Genomic DNA, 16,100 nt, shown 5'->3' with positions numbered 1-16,100 from the left:
GTGACATCACATCGGACGTGCTGGTTTTAGGTGTTGGGCGTGGCTCGACGCGCCGGGGGTGCGAGGGCCCTCATAACGCTGCTTGCAGCTTTAATTATTATTATTATTATTATTTCGGCAAATGAATTGGCCGTTTGAGGGCCTAAACATGCTCGAAAACTCATGAAATTTTGCACACGCGTCAGGTCTGGTGAAAATTTACGTATTTTAATGTTCTCAGACATGGCCAGGGAAAATTAGCTCAGTAGCGCCACCTAGAAAAATGAAACACGCGAGCCCCCGGTATGGGTATGACCTACATGTTTGAAAGTCGGTACACCTATATAATGTTCAGAGTCGAACAAAAAAGTCTATTATGGCAATGTCCTAAACCCAACAGGAAGTCCGCCATTTTGGATTGAAGGTGACATTTTGGCTCTGATTTTACCATTTCCATGCCACGAACTTTGACGAACTCCTCCTTGGGGTTTGATTTCATAACCTTCATATTTGGTCAGTGCCAACTACACCCTTGTGCCATGTTAAATTGCGGAGCTTTTGAGTTTTCACAATACTATGAGGCCGTGGCGCCATGGCGAATTTCGATGACTCGCCATGAAAATCTTATTGCCTCTCATTTTGTCATACATGTTCCGATCTGGACCAAAGAGCACACATATGATAAGGCTCCACCCCTGAACATATTTCAACTGCCATATTTGACATCAAGGACAGCGCCACCTAGTGGGAACAGGAAATGTCATGTTTTACACTTTGGGGTACAGTATAGTGATGGGTGACATCTGCAGCCTCAAATTTCTCCAGGAAAGCCTTAAGGAGTTGGTCTTGGGTTACAGTGAAAACTGTGACTTTTCGCAAAAGGGTGTGACCCCAGCAGCATGGCGAACTTTGATGTCACGCCATGAATAAACAAATTAGTATAACTCAATGAAATCCAGTCTGATCAGTACCAGACTTTACAGGCATGATGGCAGACCCGCCCTGAACAGATTGATGTGCCCATTGTCGGAAATACGGACAGCGCCACCTAATGGCAACAGGAAATGTCATGGCTTTAATTTTGTTGTACTGATTTTCACAGGTTGATCGTGGCCACCTCAAAAGCGGTGAATATCAACATCAGTCCCTCGTGATGCTTCAGTGCAAAAATTGTGACTTTAAACTGAACGGCGCACCCTGGTGGCAACGCGGTTCACCATGAAAGATGAAGTGGCTTTTGAGGGGCTTGGAAAGTTTATAGAGGCTTGAAATTTGGCACACACCTCCAAATGGATGAAGGCATTGTTGTTATGTAACCATTTTCCTTGAATAGCGCAAAATGGCTCCACAGCGCCCCCTACAATATTTCAAAACATCAGCCCCTGCTCTGTGTTTCATCTATGAGTCTGACACTTGGTAAGCTTGTGTAAGATCTCAAGATGTACAAAAAAGTCTCTTGGAGCAATATCCCAAATCCAACAGGAAGTCAGCCATTTTAAAATTAATGTGTAATTTTGATGACATTTTCCCCCCTTTTCAGGCCTCATACTTTGACGAACTCCTCCAAGGGATTTCATCATATTGAAGCATTCTTCAGTGTGTAGAATCTAAAGACCTTTGTGATGTTAAATTGCGAAGCTTTTTCCGTTCAGGGAAACGGGGTGGTTATGGCGGCACGTAGAGTTTCAATCACTCGCAAAAAGCAGTAATCTGCTGTCACTAAAAAACACAATGTCCAATCTCTCCCAAAGGTCGCAGGTGTGATGAGACTCGAGCTTGGAAATGTTTGTTATGCTATTTGTCAATAATGGTTAGAGCGCCACCTAGTGGCATGACTATAATCCTGGTTGAATAAGATGAAATGTTAGCTGGTGATTAAAAGCATGAATTCCATCAATGTGACATCAGATCGGACGTGCTGGTTTTAGGTGTTGGGCGTGGCTCGACGTGCCGGGGGTGCGAGGGCCCTCATAACGCTGCTTGCAGCTTTAATTAGGGCCCGAGCACTGACAGTGCGAAGGCCCTATTGTAATTGCTCTGTTTATTATTATTATTATTATTATTATTATTATTATTATTTCGGCAAATGAATTGGCCGTTTGAGAGCCTAAACATGCTCGAAAACTCATGAAATTTTGCACACGCGTCAGGTCTGGTGAAAATTTACGTATTTTAATGTTCTCAGACATGGCCAGGGAAAATTAGCTCAGTAGCGCCACCTAGAAAAATGAAAAACGCGAGCCCCCGGTATGGGTATGACCTACACGTTTGAAAGTCGGTACACCTATATAACGTTCAGAGTCGAACAAAAAAGTCTATTATGGCAATGTCCTAAACCCAACAGGAAGTCCGCCATTTTGGATTGAAGGTGACATTTTGGGTCTGATTTTACCGTTTCCATGCCTTGTACTTTAACGAACTCCTCCTTGGGATTTGGTCCTATAAACTTCAAATTTGGACAGTGTCAACTACACCGTTGTGCCATGTTAAATTGCGGAGCTTTTGAGTTTTCACAATACTATGAGGCCGTGGCGCCATGGCGAATTTCGATGACTCGCCATCAAAATCTTATTGCCTCTCATTCTGTCATACATGTTCCGATCTGGACCAAAGAGCACACATATGATAAGGCTCCACCCCTGAACATATTTCAACTGCCATATTTGACATCAAGGACAGCGCCACCTAGTGGGAACAGGAAATGTCATGTTTTACACTTTGGGGTACAGTATAGTGATGGGTGACATCTGCAGCCTCAAATTTCTCCAGGAAAGCCTTAAGGAGTTGGTCTTGGGTTACAGTGAAAACTGTGACTTTTCGCAAAAGGGTGTGACCCCAGCAGCATGGCGAACTTTGATGTCACGCCATGAAGAAACAAATTAGTATAACTCAATGAAATCCAGTCTGATCAGTACCAGACTTTACAGGCATGATATCAGACCCACCCTGAACAGATTGATGTGCCCATTGTCGGAAATACGGACAGCGCCACCTAGTGGCAACAGGAAATGTCATGGCTTTAATTTTGTTGTACTGATTTTCACAGGTTCATCGTGGCCACCTCAAAAGCGGTGAATATCAACATCAGTCCCTCGTGATGCTTCAGTGCGAAAATTGTGACTTTAAACTGAACGGCGCACCCTGGTGGCAACGCGGTTCACCATGAAAGATGAAGTGGCTTTTGAGGGACTTGGAAAGTTTATAGAGGCTTGAAATTTGGCACACACCTCCAAATGGATGTAGGCTTTGTTGTCATGTGATCATTTTCATTGAATAGCTCGAAATTGCTCCACAGCGCCCCCTACAAAATTTCAAAACAACAGCCCCTGCTCTGTGTTTCATCTATGAGTCTGAAACCTGGTAAGCTTATGGAAAATATCAAGATGTACAAAAAAGTCTCTTGGAGCAATATCCCAAATCCAACAGGAAGTCAGCCATTTTAAAGTTAATGTGTAATTTTGGCGACATTTTCCCCTCTTTTCAGGCTTCATACTTTGACGAACTCCTCCAAGGGATTTCATCATATTGAACCATTCTCCAGTGTGTGGAATCTAAAGACCTTTGTGATGTTAAATTGCGAAGCTTTTTACGTCCAGGGAAACGGGGTGGTTATGGCGGCACTTAGAGTTTCAATCACTCGCCAAAAAGCAGTAATCTGCTGTCACTCAAAAACACAATGTCCAATCTCTCCCAAACGTGTCAGGTGTGATGAGACTCGAGCTTGGAAGTGTTTGTTATGCCATTTGTACATAATGGTTAGAGCGCCACCTAGTGGAACGACTAACTAATCATGAATGAATGAGTTGAAATGTTAGCTGGTGGTTAAATGCATGAATTCCATCAATGTGACATCAGATCGGACGTGCTGGTTTTAGGTGTTGGGCGTGGCTCGACGCGCCGGGGGTGCGAGGGCCCTCATAACGCTGCTTGCAGCTTTAATTATTATTAGGGCCCGAGCACTGAGAGTGCGAAGGCCCTATTGTATCTGCTCCGTTTCTTATTATTATTATTATTATTATTATTATTATTCACCCCAAACAAGGGCCTTTTTGAGGGCCTAAACATGCTCAAAAACTCATGAAATTTTGCACACATGCCAGGTCTGGTGAAAAATTTTGTATTTTAATGGTTTTACATATGAGCACTGGGAAATGGCTCTACAGCGCCACCTATGCCTTGTTAAATGCAGCCCTACGACCACATCGTTTGAGCTACATGTATGAAATTTGGCACACATGTGTATCATGCCAAGACGAACAAAAAAGTCTGTGGGCCCATTGACGCAAACCCAACAGGAAGTCCGCCATTTGGAAGAGAAGGTGACATTTTGGCTCTAATTTTGCCATTTCCATGCCTCGAACTTTTGCGAACTCCTCCTTGGGGTTTCATTTCATAACCTTCAAATTTGGACAGTGTCAACTACACCCTTGTGCCATGTTAAATTGCGGAGCTTTTGAGTTTTCACAATACTATGAGGCCGTGGCGCCATGGCGAATTTCGATGACTCGCCATGAAAATCTTATTGCCTCTCATTTTGTCATACATTTTCTGACCTTGACCAAAGTGAACACATATGATAAGGCTCCACCCCTGAACATATTTCAACTGCCATATTTGACCTCAAGGACAGCGCCACCTAGTGGGAACAGGAAATGTTATGTTTTACACTTTGGGGTACAGTATAGTGATGGGTGACATCTGCAGCCTCAAATTTCTCCAGGAAAGCCTTAAGGAGTTGGTCTTGGGTTACAGTGAAAACTGTGAGTTTTCGCGAAAGGGTGTGACCCCAGCAGCATGGCGAACTTTGATGTCACGCCATGAAGAAACAAATTAGTATAACTCAATGAAATCCAGTCTGATCAGTACCAGACTTTACAGGCATGATGTCAGACCCGCCCTGAACAGATTGATGTGCCCATTGTCGGAAATACGGACAGCGCCACCTAGTGGCAACAGGAAATGTCATGGCTTTAACTTTGTTGTACTGATTTTCACAGGTTGATCGTGGCCACCTCAAAAGCGGTGAATATCACCATCAGTCCCTTGTGATGCTTCAGTGCAAAAATTGTGACTTTAAACTGAACGGCGCACCCTGGTGGCAACGCGGTTCATCATGAAAGATGAAGTGGCTTTTGAGGGGCTTGGAAAGTATATAGAGGCTTGAAATTTGGCACACACCTCCAAATGGATGAAGGCATTGTTGTTATGTAACCATTTTCCTTGAATAGCGCAAAATGGCTCCACAGCGCCCCCTACAATATTTCAAAACATCAGCCCCTGCTCTGTGTTTCATCTATGAGTCTTACACTTGGTAAGCTTGTGTAAGATATCAAGATGTACAAAAAAGTCTCTTGGAGCAATATCCCAAATCCAACAGGAAGTCAGCCATTATAAAATTAATGTGTAATTTTGATGACATTTTCCCCCCTTTTCAGGCCTCATACTTTGACGAACTCCTCCAAGGGATTTCATCATATTGAAGCATTCTTCAGTGTGTAGAATCTAAAGACCTTTGTGATGTTAAATTGCGAAGATTTTTCCGTTCAGGGAAACGGGGTGGTCATGGCGGCACGTAGAGTTTCAATCACTCGCAAAAAGCAGTAATCTGCTGTCACTAAAAAACACAATGTCCAATCTCTCCCAAAGGTCGCAGGTGTGATGAGACTCGAGCTTGGAAATGTTTGTTATGCTATTTGTCAATAATGGTTAGAGCGCCACCTAGTGGCATGACTATAATCCTGGTTGAATAAGATGAAATGTTAGCTGGTGATTAAAAGCATGAAATCCATCAATGTGACATCATATCGGACGTGCTGGTTTGAGGTGTTGGCAGTGGCTCGACGTGCCGGGGGTGCGAGGGCCCTCATAACGCTGCTTGCAGCTTTAATTATTATTATTATTCCGGCAAATGAATTGGCCTTTTGAGGGCCTAAACATGCTCGAAAACTCATGAAATTTTGCACACGCGTCAGGTCTGGTGAAAATTTACGTATTTTAATGTTCTCAGACATGGCCAGGGAAAATTAGCTCAGTAGCGCCACCTAGAAAAATGAAAAATGCGAGCCCCCGGTATGGGTATGACCTACATATTTGAAAGTCGGTACACCTATATAACGTTGAGAGTCGAACAAAAAAGTCTATTATGGCAATGTCCTAAACCCAACAGGAAGTCCGCCATTTTGGATTGAAGGTGACATTTTGGCTCTGATTTTACCGTTTCCATGCCTCGAACTTTAACGAACTCCTCCTTGGGGTTTGATTTCATAACCTTCATATTTGGTCAGTGCCAACTACACCCTTGTGCCATGTTAAATTGCGGAGCTTTTGAGTTTTCACAATACTATGAGGCCGTGGCGCCATGGCGAATTTCGATGACTCGCCATGAAAATCTTATTGCCTCTCATTTTGTCATACATTTTCTGACCTTGACCAAAGTGAACACATATGATAAGGCTCCACCCCTGAACATATTTCAACTGCCATATTTGACGTCAGCGACAGCGCCACCTAGTGGGAACAGGAAATGTCATGTTTTACACTTTGGGGTACAGTATTGTGATGGGTGACATCTGCAGCCTCAAATTTCTCCAGGAAAGGCGTAAGGAGTTGGTCTTGGGGTACAGTGAAAACTGTGACTTTTCACGAAAGGGTGTGACCTCAGCAGCATGGCGAACTTTGATATCTCGCCATGAAGAAACAAATTAGTATAACTCAATGAAATCCAGTCTGATTAGTACCAGACTTTACAGGCATGATATCAGACCCGCCCTGAACAAATTGATGTGCCCATTGTCAGGAATATGAAGAGCGCCACCTAGTGGGAACAGGAAATGTCATGTCTTACACTTTGTTGTACTGATTTTCACAGGTTCATTGTGGATACCTCAAAAGCGGTGAATGTCACCGTCAGTCCTTCATGATGCTGCAGTGCGAAAATTGTGACTTTATACTGAACGGTGCACCCTGGTGGCAACGCTGTTCACCATGAAAAATGAAGTGGTTTTTGAGGGGCTTGGAAAGTTTAAAAAGTCTTGAAATTTGGCCCACACCTCCAATGTCCTTAAGGCTTTGTTGTTATGTGATCATTTTCATTGAATATCCCAAAATGGCTCCACAGCGCCCCCTACAAAATTTCAAAACCACAGCCCCAGCTCTGTGTTTTATGTATGAGTCTGAAACCTGGTAAGCTTATAGGAGATATCAAGATGTACAAAAAAGTCTCTTGGAGCAATATCCCAAATACAACAGGAAGTCAGCCATTTTAAAATTAATGTGCAATTTTGGCAACATTTTCCCCTCTTTCCAGGCACCGTTCTTTGACGAACTCCTCCAAGGGATTTCATCATATTGAACCAATCTCCAGTGTGTGGAATCTAAAGACCTTTGTGATGTTAAATTGCGAAGCTTTTTACGTTCAGGGAAACGGGGTTGTCATGGCGGCACGTGGAGTTTCAATCACTCGCCAAAAAGCAGTAATCTGCTGTCACTCAAAATCAAAATGTCCAAACTCTCCCAAAGGTCGCAGGCGTGATGAGACTCGAGCTAGGAAATGTTTGTTATGCCATTTGTCAGTAATGGTTAGAGCGCCACCTAGTGGGACGACTATAATGATGATTGAATGAGATGAAATGTTAGCTGGTGGTTAAATGCATGAATTCCATCAATGTGACATCAGATTGGAGGTGCTGGTTGTAGGTGTTGGGCGTGGCTCGACGCGATGGGGTGCGAGGGCCCTCATAACGCTGCTTGCAGCTTTAATTTTCATTGTGTCCTGATGCACGAGCCTTAGAATTTAAAGAGGGTGTACTTTCTTTTCAAATGACTGCAAGCATAGTTTATCAAGTTGATGCACAGAACTGTCCATAATTTGCTGGCAGTCACACATGTATCAACTCCATTGTCCTTAACCCTGAACACAACACAGTTGTGTTTGCAGATTTGTTTGTTTTTAAGGAAGTTTAATCACAGCCGAAAAGAATCGTTGGCCAAAGTCCTAACCACAAGAGTTCATTTCAACTAGCAACCTTTTAAAATCCTCGGCACCATCGCAAATCACACCACATAAAGTGTATTATTCTTATTCCAAGTGAGTTACCACAGTGAATTGTGTTTTCCACTCACCTCCTGTCAGACCACCTTGGTTGGAAGGAAGAAGGGGACTGCGTGTTTTGCCAGGGACTGATGGTGTCTTTGCCCTCACAGATGGTCACAGAATGGGACTCTCGTAAATCTGGGTCTGGATCGTCGGCGGCGTCTGTCTGGGGGCAACCTCATTATAAGCAGCCTGGACCGATACCAGGATGTAGGGATGTACCAGTGTATGGCCTACAACACAGTAGGAGCTATCCTCAGCAGAAGAGCAAGTCTTCAGTTTGCCTGTAAGTTACAGTCAGAGTTTTAACTACAAAAAACCACGGGTGTGTAAATGCTCTTAACTACAAATAATGCAGACGTACACTAAAATGGAAGCGCTTTATTTGCAGTATTTATCAGCACGCAGCAAGTTCAGTGGGGAGCCGCATTAAATATTAACGTAACATGGGAAGAATCTGAGTGCGATGACGCTTCCTTACTTATGGTCATGCAGACTAAGAGTTGCTATTTCACTTTGTGTTGTTTGCTTCAATCAGAAGTCATTCCAGTTTCGTTGGATGCACTCTGGGGTAAAGTAGTCTACCAAATTGCACAAGTAGTGTTTGAAGAATAACTTAATAAGGACTGGAGCCAGAAAAAAAAAAAAAAGAACAGAACACAGCATACCTGCACTTTTATGAAAAAGGAAGAACAAAGCAAATGAATATAAGCTGCAGTGCAAACTATACTACAATGCATTGCTACAAAAATAATAATTTAGGCAGTAAAAAAAATGTACTTTCACATCACGTTCCTGCTGGTGAAGCAGGTAAACAACTCAAATGAATAACCAAATGAATACTTATTACTTCTATACTATTCATTAAGGCTTCCTTTCATGCAGATCGCAACAAAGCGCCTTTTCACACCTTCACTCGGTGGTGGTATCTTGCCGTGCAGATGTTTTGGGTCTTTTTTGACAAGCTTTTAAGATATGGGATGGTCAGAAAAAATGGAATAATGACATTTTAATAACTTAACAACAATGACTTGAGAATAATGACCGGATAATGGATAATCTAACCTCTCTGAAAAAAGTTTGAGTCATTTTATTAACCTTCAAAGGAGTCTCCAATGAAAAACTATAGTTCTTTTTCTTTTTCAGATTCTCTTAGCAATATTTGGATGCAACACGAAAGAATAATAACAAGAAAAAAATATTACTAGGTACATATACCTTAAGGTGTAGCTCAATAAAAAAAGTTTTCAGTCGTTTCAACTTTTTTCTTATAGTGTTATGAGCTCTTGCAGCATATCTCGTCATGGTATATTAATGTCTTGGTCCCCCTCAGGCAGTTTTTGGGCAGCTATTTTGAAACCACTATAAAATGAATAGAGAGAGATCCAAAAGTTCATTCTTACAATGGACAAACTCTACCTTGTAAAGCACTGATTTAAGAAAAAACTGTAAAGGTTGAAGTATGAAGTTTATAAAGCCTCAAATTGTAATTCTGCTTGGCACATGCAAAGTTGCACAGCCTTACAGACTTCATCACGACTCAATTCAGAATGCAGATGTAGCGAATGGCTCTCGCTCCTCCCACCAGAGCCTTGAACATATGCCAGGCTAATTTACACGATTCATACAGAGGCTATGAACCGTCATGAACCTCTTCTGTGCACGAGCCGCAGTTCAGCAACACGATTGGCTCGTGTGTTTACCTGTTCGGCCATCTCTGCTGCTGCGGGATAGATTTCTATTTGAGATTCTGTGCTAAGTCAAGTCTTGTGATTTCAGCGCTTACACAAACATGTACATAAATTAAGTTAGTGGCGGGTTTTCACATCCAAGTTCCTTTTTTTCACAAAATGGCATATCGCTCATATCTCATTCAGGCCCTGGGTTCAGCAGTCTGTCTAAACTCTTCTGTTTCAGAGCCTCACTTGTCTCAGTTGCTTTTGTTCTCCCTCAGGCCTTGCAGAAGTGCAATTTTCATTACAGCTTTCTTATGGGTTTGTGTCAGTGTCTTGCAGAAAGCTTTTACTCAGCCTCTTTTCCACTCCCCTGATATGTGACATCCTACAGTAAGCTTCCTTTTCATTTCCCCCCCCCCCCTGTCAGACTTAGATCATTTCAAAGTTCACACCAGAAGCGCAGTGTCCGTCCGAGAGGGACAAGGAGTGGTGTTGCTTTGTGGATCGCCCACTTCCTCAGGAGGTAAACTCTGCTGTTGTTTTGAGTCCTGCTGAAGTGTGATTAAAACATAATCTTGCTGCCACTGATTAGCCCCTTTTCTAATCACAGTTAATTCTCTTAATCACATTTAATATCAGAGAGCATCCAGGATCGTCTCATGCGCTTCCTTGTTTGCCTTCCAGACCTTACTTATGCATGGATCTTCAATGAGTACCCGTACTTCGTTCAGCAAGACAATCGGCGCTTCGTCTCCCAGCAGACGGGAAACCTTTACATTGCCAAGGTGGAGCCCTCTGATGTGGGCAACTACACGTGTGTAGTGATGAACAGCATCACAAAGGGCAAGGTTCAGAGCTCCCCCACGTCTCTGATCCTCAGGACAGATGGTAAGACACAGCTTGTGCCTTTGACGTGACAAGTATTGCCTTTCAGCCTCGCATTATGGGCCTTTCATTTTAAGGTGGCTTTAATCATTACCCCAGCGAGAGTGCTCTTTATCTCGTTGTACCTCACTGAAGTTGAGTCACAGAGGGCTAATGCGTGTAAGTAAATAGTTGCTCCTCAATGTAGGCCAGCAAACAAAGCACCCAAATCTCTTCTTTGCTGACTTAGCTTCTCTTATAATTCGCAGTCCCTTTAAAAGCTTTCTCTTTGCTTTCACATGAATTCTCGGGCCTGTTCTCAGCGGCGTGTTGTTCTGTTCTCTGTTATGCTTTCATAGAACGAGTGAATAAAGATTGCCTTGGGAATGAATTAAACATAAGTCATACGTCAGTGGACCATTACATTGAGTGTTCTGGTGGTTCAGCCAGTTTCTACTCAGTGTACTGTACATGTAACTGCATAAATTTAAATCCCCTTGCATCACTTTCTGGTCGCGATCTTGAGTGCCTTTCCTGAATGCTGATATTAACAATGAAACACAACAGAGGTTAGGAACTGCCTACTCAAGCTTTGAAATAGCAGATTAAAAAAAAATCTCTAGATGAAAAATAATGCTCGGTGTATTTAAATTATTCCTCGCTGGGTTTTGGCTACACTCTGGTGACTGTACTCTTAAGCGATGCACGATTTTGAGTTTAGTTTACCCATGAGAGAGCGTTTGCTCATGTGCATTTCATTTTTTCCTCTGTTAGCTTTCCAGTGCTATTGTTTGGTCCATAATGCCAGCCGTAATGCTTGTAACTCATGCATAATGGAATACTGAGCAAGTTCTTGTGCTTGGTCCTCATAGGAGTGATGGGTGAATACGAGCCGAAAATAGAAGTTAATTTCCCAGACAATGTACCCGCCGCGAAAGGATCAACAGTTACGCTGGAATGTTTCGCCCTTGGGAAGTAAGCTGGATTTCCTCAAGCATGTTTTTAATCTTTCACTGTCTTTTCTTTCCATACAAGGAACATCTGGATTTCTAAGCAATTATGGTTCTTAGAGCGTGGCATCAAGCCACGATTGGTCTGAAAGCAACGTGTCGTTGGAATGGGTTAAGTCCAGACCAGGGATGTCAAACTCATTTTATATCCTGGGGGCACATACAGCCCACAGGAAATCTGTCAACATGACTCTTTGGGCTTAAATTGTAAGAAATAGGTGTGTAAAATTATCATAAATTATAAAACAAAGGTTTTGTCAAGAGAATGTCTTTTTTTTCTACTCACCCATTGTAAATAAAGACATTTCTGTAGTAGATTAGATCATTTAATTGTTTATCTGTTACTTCATTACTTGTTTTAGTATGAATGACAGTGGGGGAGGTCTTCATCAGTGGGAAAAGCTGTAAAATGTATAAAAATAAAGTTAAAGGTCCCCAAAAGTTATTTTCCAAAACCACTCAGTGGGCCAGATTGGAGTCTTTGCTGAGCCAATCTGTTTTGACACCCGTGGTCTTGACCATTTATCAGCAAAACGAAAAAAATAAGTACTGCAGTCCATCTGACGCTTTATTGCTACAGATTGTTACAGACACCTGCACCTGATTCCCCGCTGAGCTCTTCCTTCGCATGTGTCTCACAGCCCCGTCCCAGAAATCACCTGGAGGAGGGCCAACGGCGTTCCCTTCCCCAGCAAAGTCAAAATGAAGTACTCGAACGCCGTGCTGGAGATTCCCAGCTTTCAGCAGGACGACACGGGCGGTTACGAGTGCGTGGCCGAGAACAAGATGGGGAAGAACACAGTCACCGGTCGGCTGGCTTTTTATGGTACTGCGACTTTTGTTTGAGTTTTGAGACGACGCCACAGACAATTGAGTTAGACAAAATGGGTAAACAATCAATATCTCTGCTTCTTTCAGCAACGTCGACAATTGTCACGTCGTTAGACTTTGTAAATGGCAACAATTGTAATGCGATCGTTTAAAAGCTATAAGTAATTTTATAATAGCAAGAGCTCATTGTTATACACGCTACTTTAATGCACACACAAATCTCTGCCTTCTTCCTGCATTTTAAGCGTTTCACTGCAGCTATTACATTTTGGGTTCTTGGCTTGCTTCAGCCGCTGTGTTTTCCTGTGAATCTGTGAAAGAGGGAAAAATGACACTTGTGAAATTGGAAGTGACAGTATGTACAGTGCCACCGAAGTGAGCTGTGCTTATTATGAGCATTGCACTCATGAAACCCATGAAATTTCCTGAAAGCTGTAAATATATGAGAGACTTAGGGGGGGTTGTGTGCTGGATGGGAAACAAGCAGGACCTGACATTTATTATACGCAGAATTAAGGTGACAGTTTGGGGGGGTGAGTGCTGGTATCGGGTGCTGTTCGCCGGTCATGAGAGCTTCTTCCTTTGTGGTTCGGGGTTTTAATGTTAATCTTTGGGTTGCCTCGGGCTGCTGACACATTTAAGAGATGTAACTGATAGACTGAATTAAATTTTCTCTCCTCTAGCCTCTTAAAGGAAAACCCATTGACGACCCCCCCCCCCCCTTAATTTGGGCTGCCAATCTGCACACGCTTTCCTTTGAACTTATTTAGATGCAGCTTATTTAATACGATAATGCTCCTTCCTCGAAATCTGCCCTCTGGTTCTTGTCAGATAATTCACTCGAGGATAATTCTGTGTCCTCAGCAAAGCCTCAGTGGGTCCAGACAATGAAAGACACGGCTCTAGCCATTGAGGAGAGACTTTACTGGGAGTGTCGAGCCAACGGCAGGCCCAAACCCTCCTACACGTGGCTGAAGAACGGCCAACAGCTCCTCTCAGAGGTAAATTACCGGCTGTCGTCTGCCACCTACAAGTGTTTCATTTTAAAGACTTAATCTTCAGCTTCAGCTCTTCCTTTCATTTCCGAGAGCCTGGCATAAAACACACCTTGTTTTCCCGAGTGTAATTCAGAGTGCGATGAGAGGAGAGGGTAAACATCTTACTAAGGTGTGCCAGTGATGAGACATGGATGTAACTGTCTCGTATTCTGCTTTACCTTGGCAGATTACAGAGTCTTAGAAAGTGGATGTGCACGGCTCCCGAGAGATTGCTCTATTTTATCTGAATGGAGTCAGTGCTTGTTTTTCATTATTCATGGTGCATGTTTAAGCTCCTTCATATTGAGGGACAATGGGTTTAATCTTCTGTGAAATATACTGTATATAGCACTACACCTAACTCTAGACCACCAGAGAAATACATGTGGTCTTGCATATTTTGAGATTTTTAAATTTGGCTGACCTCGATATGCCTCTGACACTTAATTTCTTACCTCTTACATGCATTATACTGTAGCAATAACCATCCTGATATTGTTCAAAACTAATGTTTAAATATCCTTCTTTTATTTGAGGTTTATTGTTTTTACTGTTGTACGATTCAGAATATGATTTTCACCATGAAAGTTGCATTTTTATCTAATTTGTTTCATATTTATAGTACAGAATATAGCTAATGATTAAAAAAAACACTAGTAGGTGCTGTACTGTATATGGTTAATACTGAGAAAATAAATTAAAAAGTGCAGATATAATACAAAAAGCTCAAATATTGCATAGACTGGACCAAAAGTGCACAGGATAGGGAAAAAAAAATGAATGTTCCATACTTAGAAAACAAAATTGTGCTTTGTGCTCATAGCGATAAATTATTTTGCAACAGCATCCTGATTTGATCCGCGTCCATTGACAGCACCTCTAAACAAATCCAGCACTTGCCAGAGCGCGCCGCAGAAAGCAAAAGCAACCTGTAAGTGTAAGGAGAATAATTGCTTTCTTTCAACCTTTTCTTCACAGGACAGGATCCATGTGGAGGACGGAGTCCTGTCAGTGTCTGCGCTGACCCTGTCTGACGCTGGCATGTACCAGTGTGTGGCCGAGAATAAACACGGTGTCATATATCTTGCTGCTGAACTAATGGTTTTAGGTAGGATGGCATTTATCTCTCTTCTAAATCCTCAAATCTTTGTTGCCAAAAGGATCTTAAAGGTCATCTTTCTGTCATTCTTAAAGGTTGTCTGGATTAGCAGATAATGGGGTCAATGTGGATGTTTTTGTGGGGTCAGACACATTTAGATATATATATATTTTTCCCCCTTTACTTTGATGTGGGGATGAAGATGGTGTAATAGATGCCAAACTCATAGCTGAATAGTAAACATGAACTTTTACTGCAAAACCAATTAAAAGTTATAACAATATTTTCTGCTTCTTCTTTTATTAATACATAAAACTGGCTAAAAAACACCGTTACAGCGTCGATTTTTATGCCGGTTTGATTCGTCAGTTTTAAAAAACGATGTGTTTCAATTACTGTAAGATTTGAAAACTGGTGCTTGAAATGCTCAGTGAGATTTGCTGCAGTCTTGCACTAACGCCAGTTTGCTGTTTCCCACCAGCTTCTCCTCCAGACTTCACAGGGAACCTCCTCAGAGCTTTGCTCAAAGCCAAGACAGGAACTACAGTGACTTTAGAATGTAAACCCCAGGCCTATCCCATCGCTAGCATTTTATGGAAGAAAGGCAACCTGCCAATCCACACAAATGACAGGTAGTAACAGGGTTAACGTTATTCTGAAAAAGTCAATGTACACAGTTTTATAGGCTTGTTTTTTTCCGTATATAAGCCAGTTATCTATCCCAGCTACACTCCTCTTTAGCCATCTTTGGTCTAATCAATATTCACCACACACACACACATGCTGCCTAACTGGAAGATGTCCATTATGTAGAATGCTGAAAAATCCAGAAGTCGGTGTTTATCTGATGGTAAAATGAGTCTTTGTTCTTGGCAGTCGGATTGTAAACTGCTCTCACTGTTTGTGTACTCCTATAGGATCACACTGTCCCCAGATGGAACGCTGAGGCTTGCCAACGTGAGCAAGTCTGATGCAGGCAGCTATACGTGCTTTGCTAGGAATAGATTTGGCATGTCAAGTACAACTGGAAGGCTCCTTGTTACCGGTAAGCTCTCCTGTTAAATAGCAGATTGTTTGTGCGCTCCACTTAGTAAGCAGAATTTTATGCACACTATGGATTAACACACGAGAGCTAGCGTACTGCAAGGACCCGAGTCAATAACTTGTAGTTAAATTTAAAAAAAGTAATAAATAAACTTTGAGGTTTTGTGCTGAGGTGTGTGTCTATACTTTGTAAGGTCTCTAGTCTTGCGATTAAGTAGACTAAATATTTCAGATAATCATTTGATTGTTTTGTTTTTATTTGAAGGGATGTAATAAAAACAAAAAAACTTTACGCGTGCATTATTGAGTCGTTTTGTCCGGACGCATTTTGCAGCGGCTGCAGTAATGCGCTTGGAAGGCGTTTGACGAAACACTCGATCATTGTTTTCCTCAAAGCAGTTGAGGCAACCAATTTAGTGCAATAAATGAAAGTGCCCTGAGTGGAAGCGGTGAGCACATTAGTGAGGT

General features: G+C 42.3%; 1 protein-coding gene across 1 annotated transcript in view; it reads left to right on the top strand.

Annotated features, from left to right (window-relative positions):
• The window catches only part of cntn3a.2 (contactin 3a, tandem duplicate 2), a 123,451-nt gene that overhangs the window by 85,938 nt on the left and 21,413 nt on the right, over nt 1-16,100 (top strand). Inside the window, exons 4-12 of the mRNA XM_080899718.1 lie at nt 8,182-8,357; nt 10,175-10,270; nt 10,432-10,635; nt 11,484-11,586; nt 12,263-12,447; nt 13,317-13,453; nt 14,468-14,597; nt 15,070-15,220; nt 15,506-15,633. Coding sequence (XP_080755844.1) covers nt 8,182-8,357; nt 10,175-10,270; nt 10,432-10,635; nt 11,484-11,586; nt 12,263-12,447; nt 13,317-13,453; nt 14,468-14,597; nt 15,070-15,220; nt 15,506-15,633 — 1,310 coding nt within the window. The remainder of the gene's footprint in view (nt 1-8,181; nt 8,358-10,174; nt 10,271-10,431; nt 10,636-11,483; nt 11,587-12,262; nt 12,448-13,316; nt 13,454-14,467; nt 14,598-15,069; nt 15,221-15,505; nt 15,634-16,100) is intronic.

The sequence above is a fragment of the Rhamphochromis sp. 'chilingali' genome (assembly GCF_963969265.1).
Source record: "Rhamphochromis sp. 'chilingali' genome assembly, chromosome: 12".
Classification (NCBI taxonomy): Eukaryota; Metazoa; Chordata; class Actinopteri; order Cichliformes; family Cichlidae; genus Rhamphochromis; species Rhamphochromis sp. 'chilingali'.
This window is presented reverse-complemented; position numbering and strand designations above follow the sequence as displayed.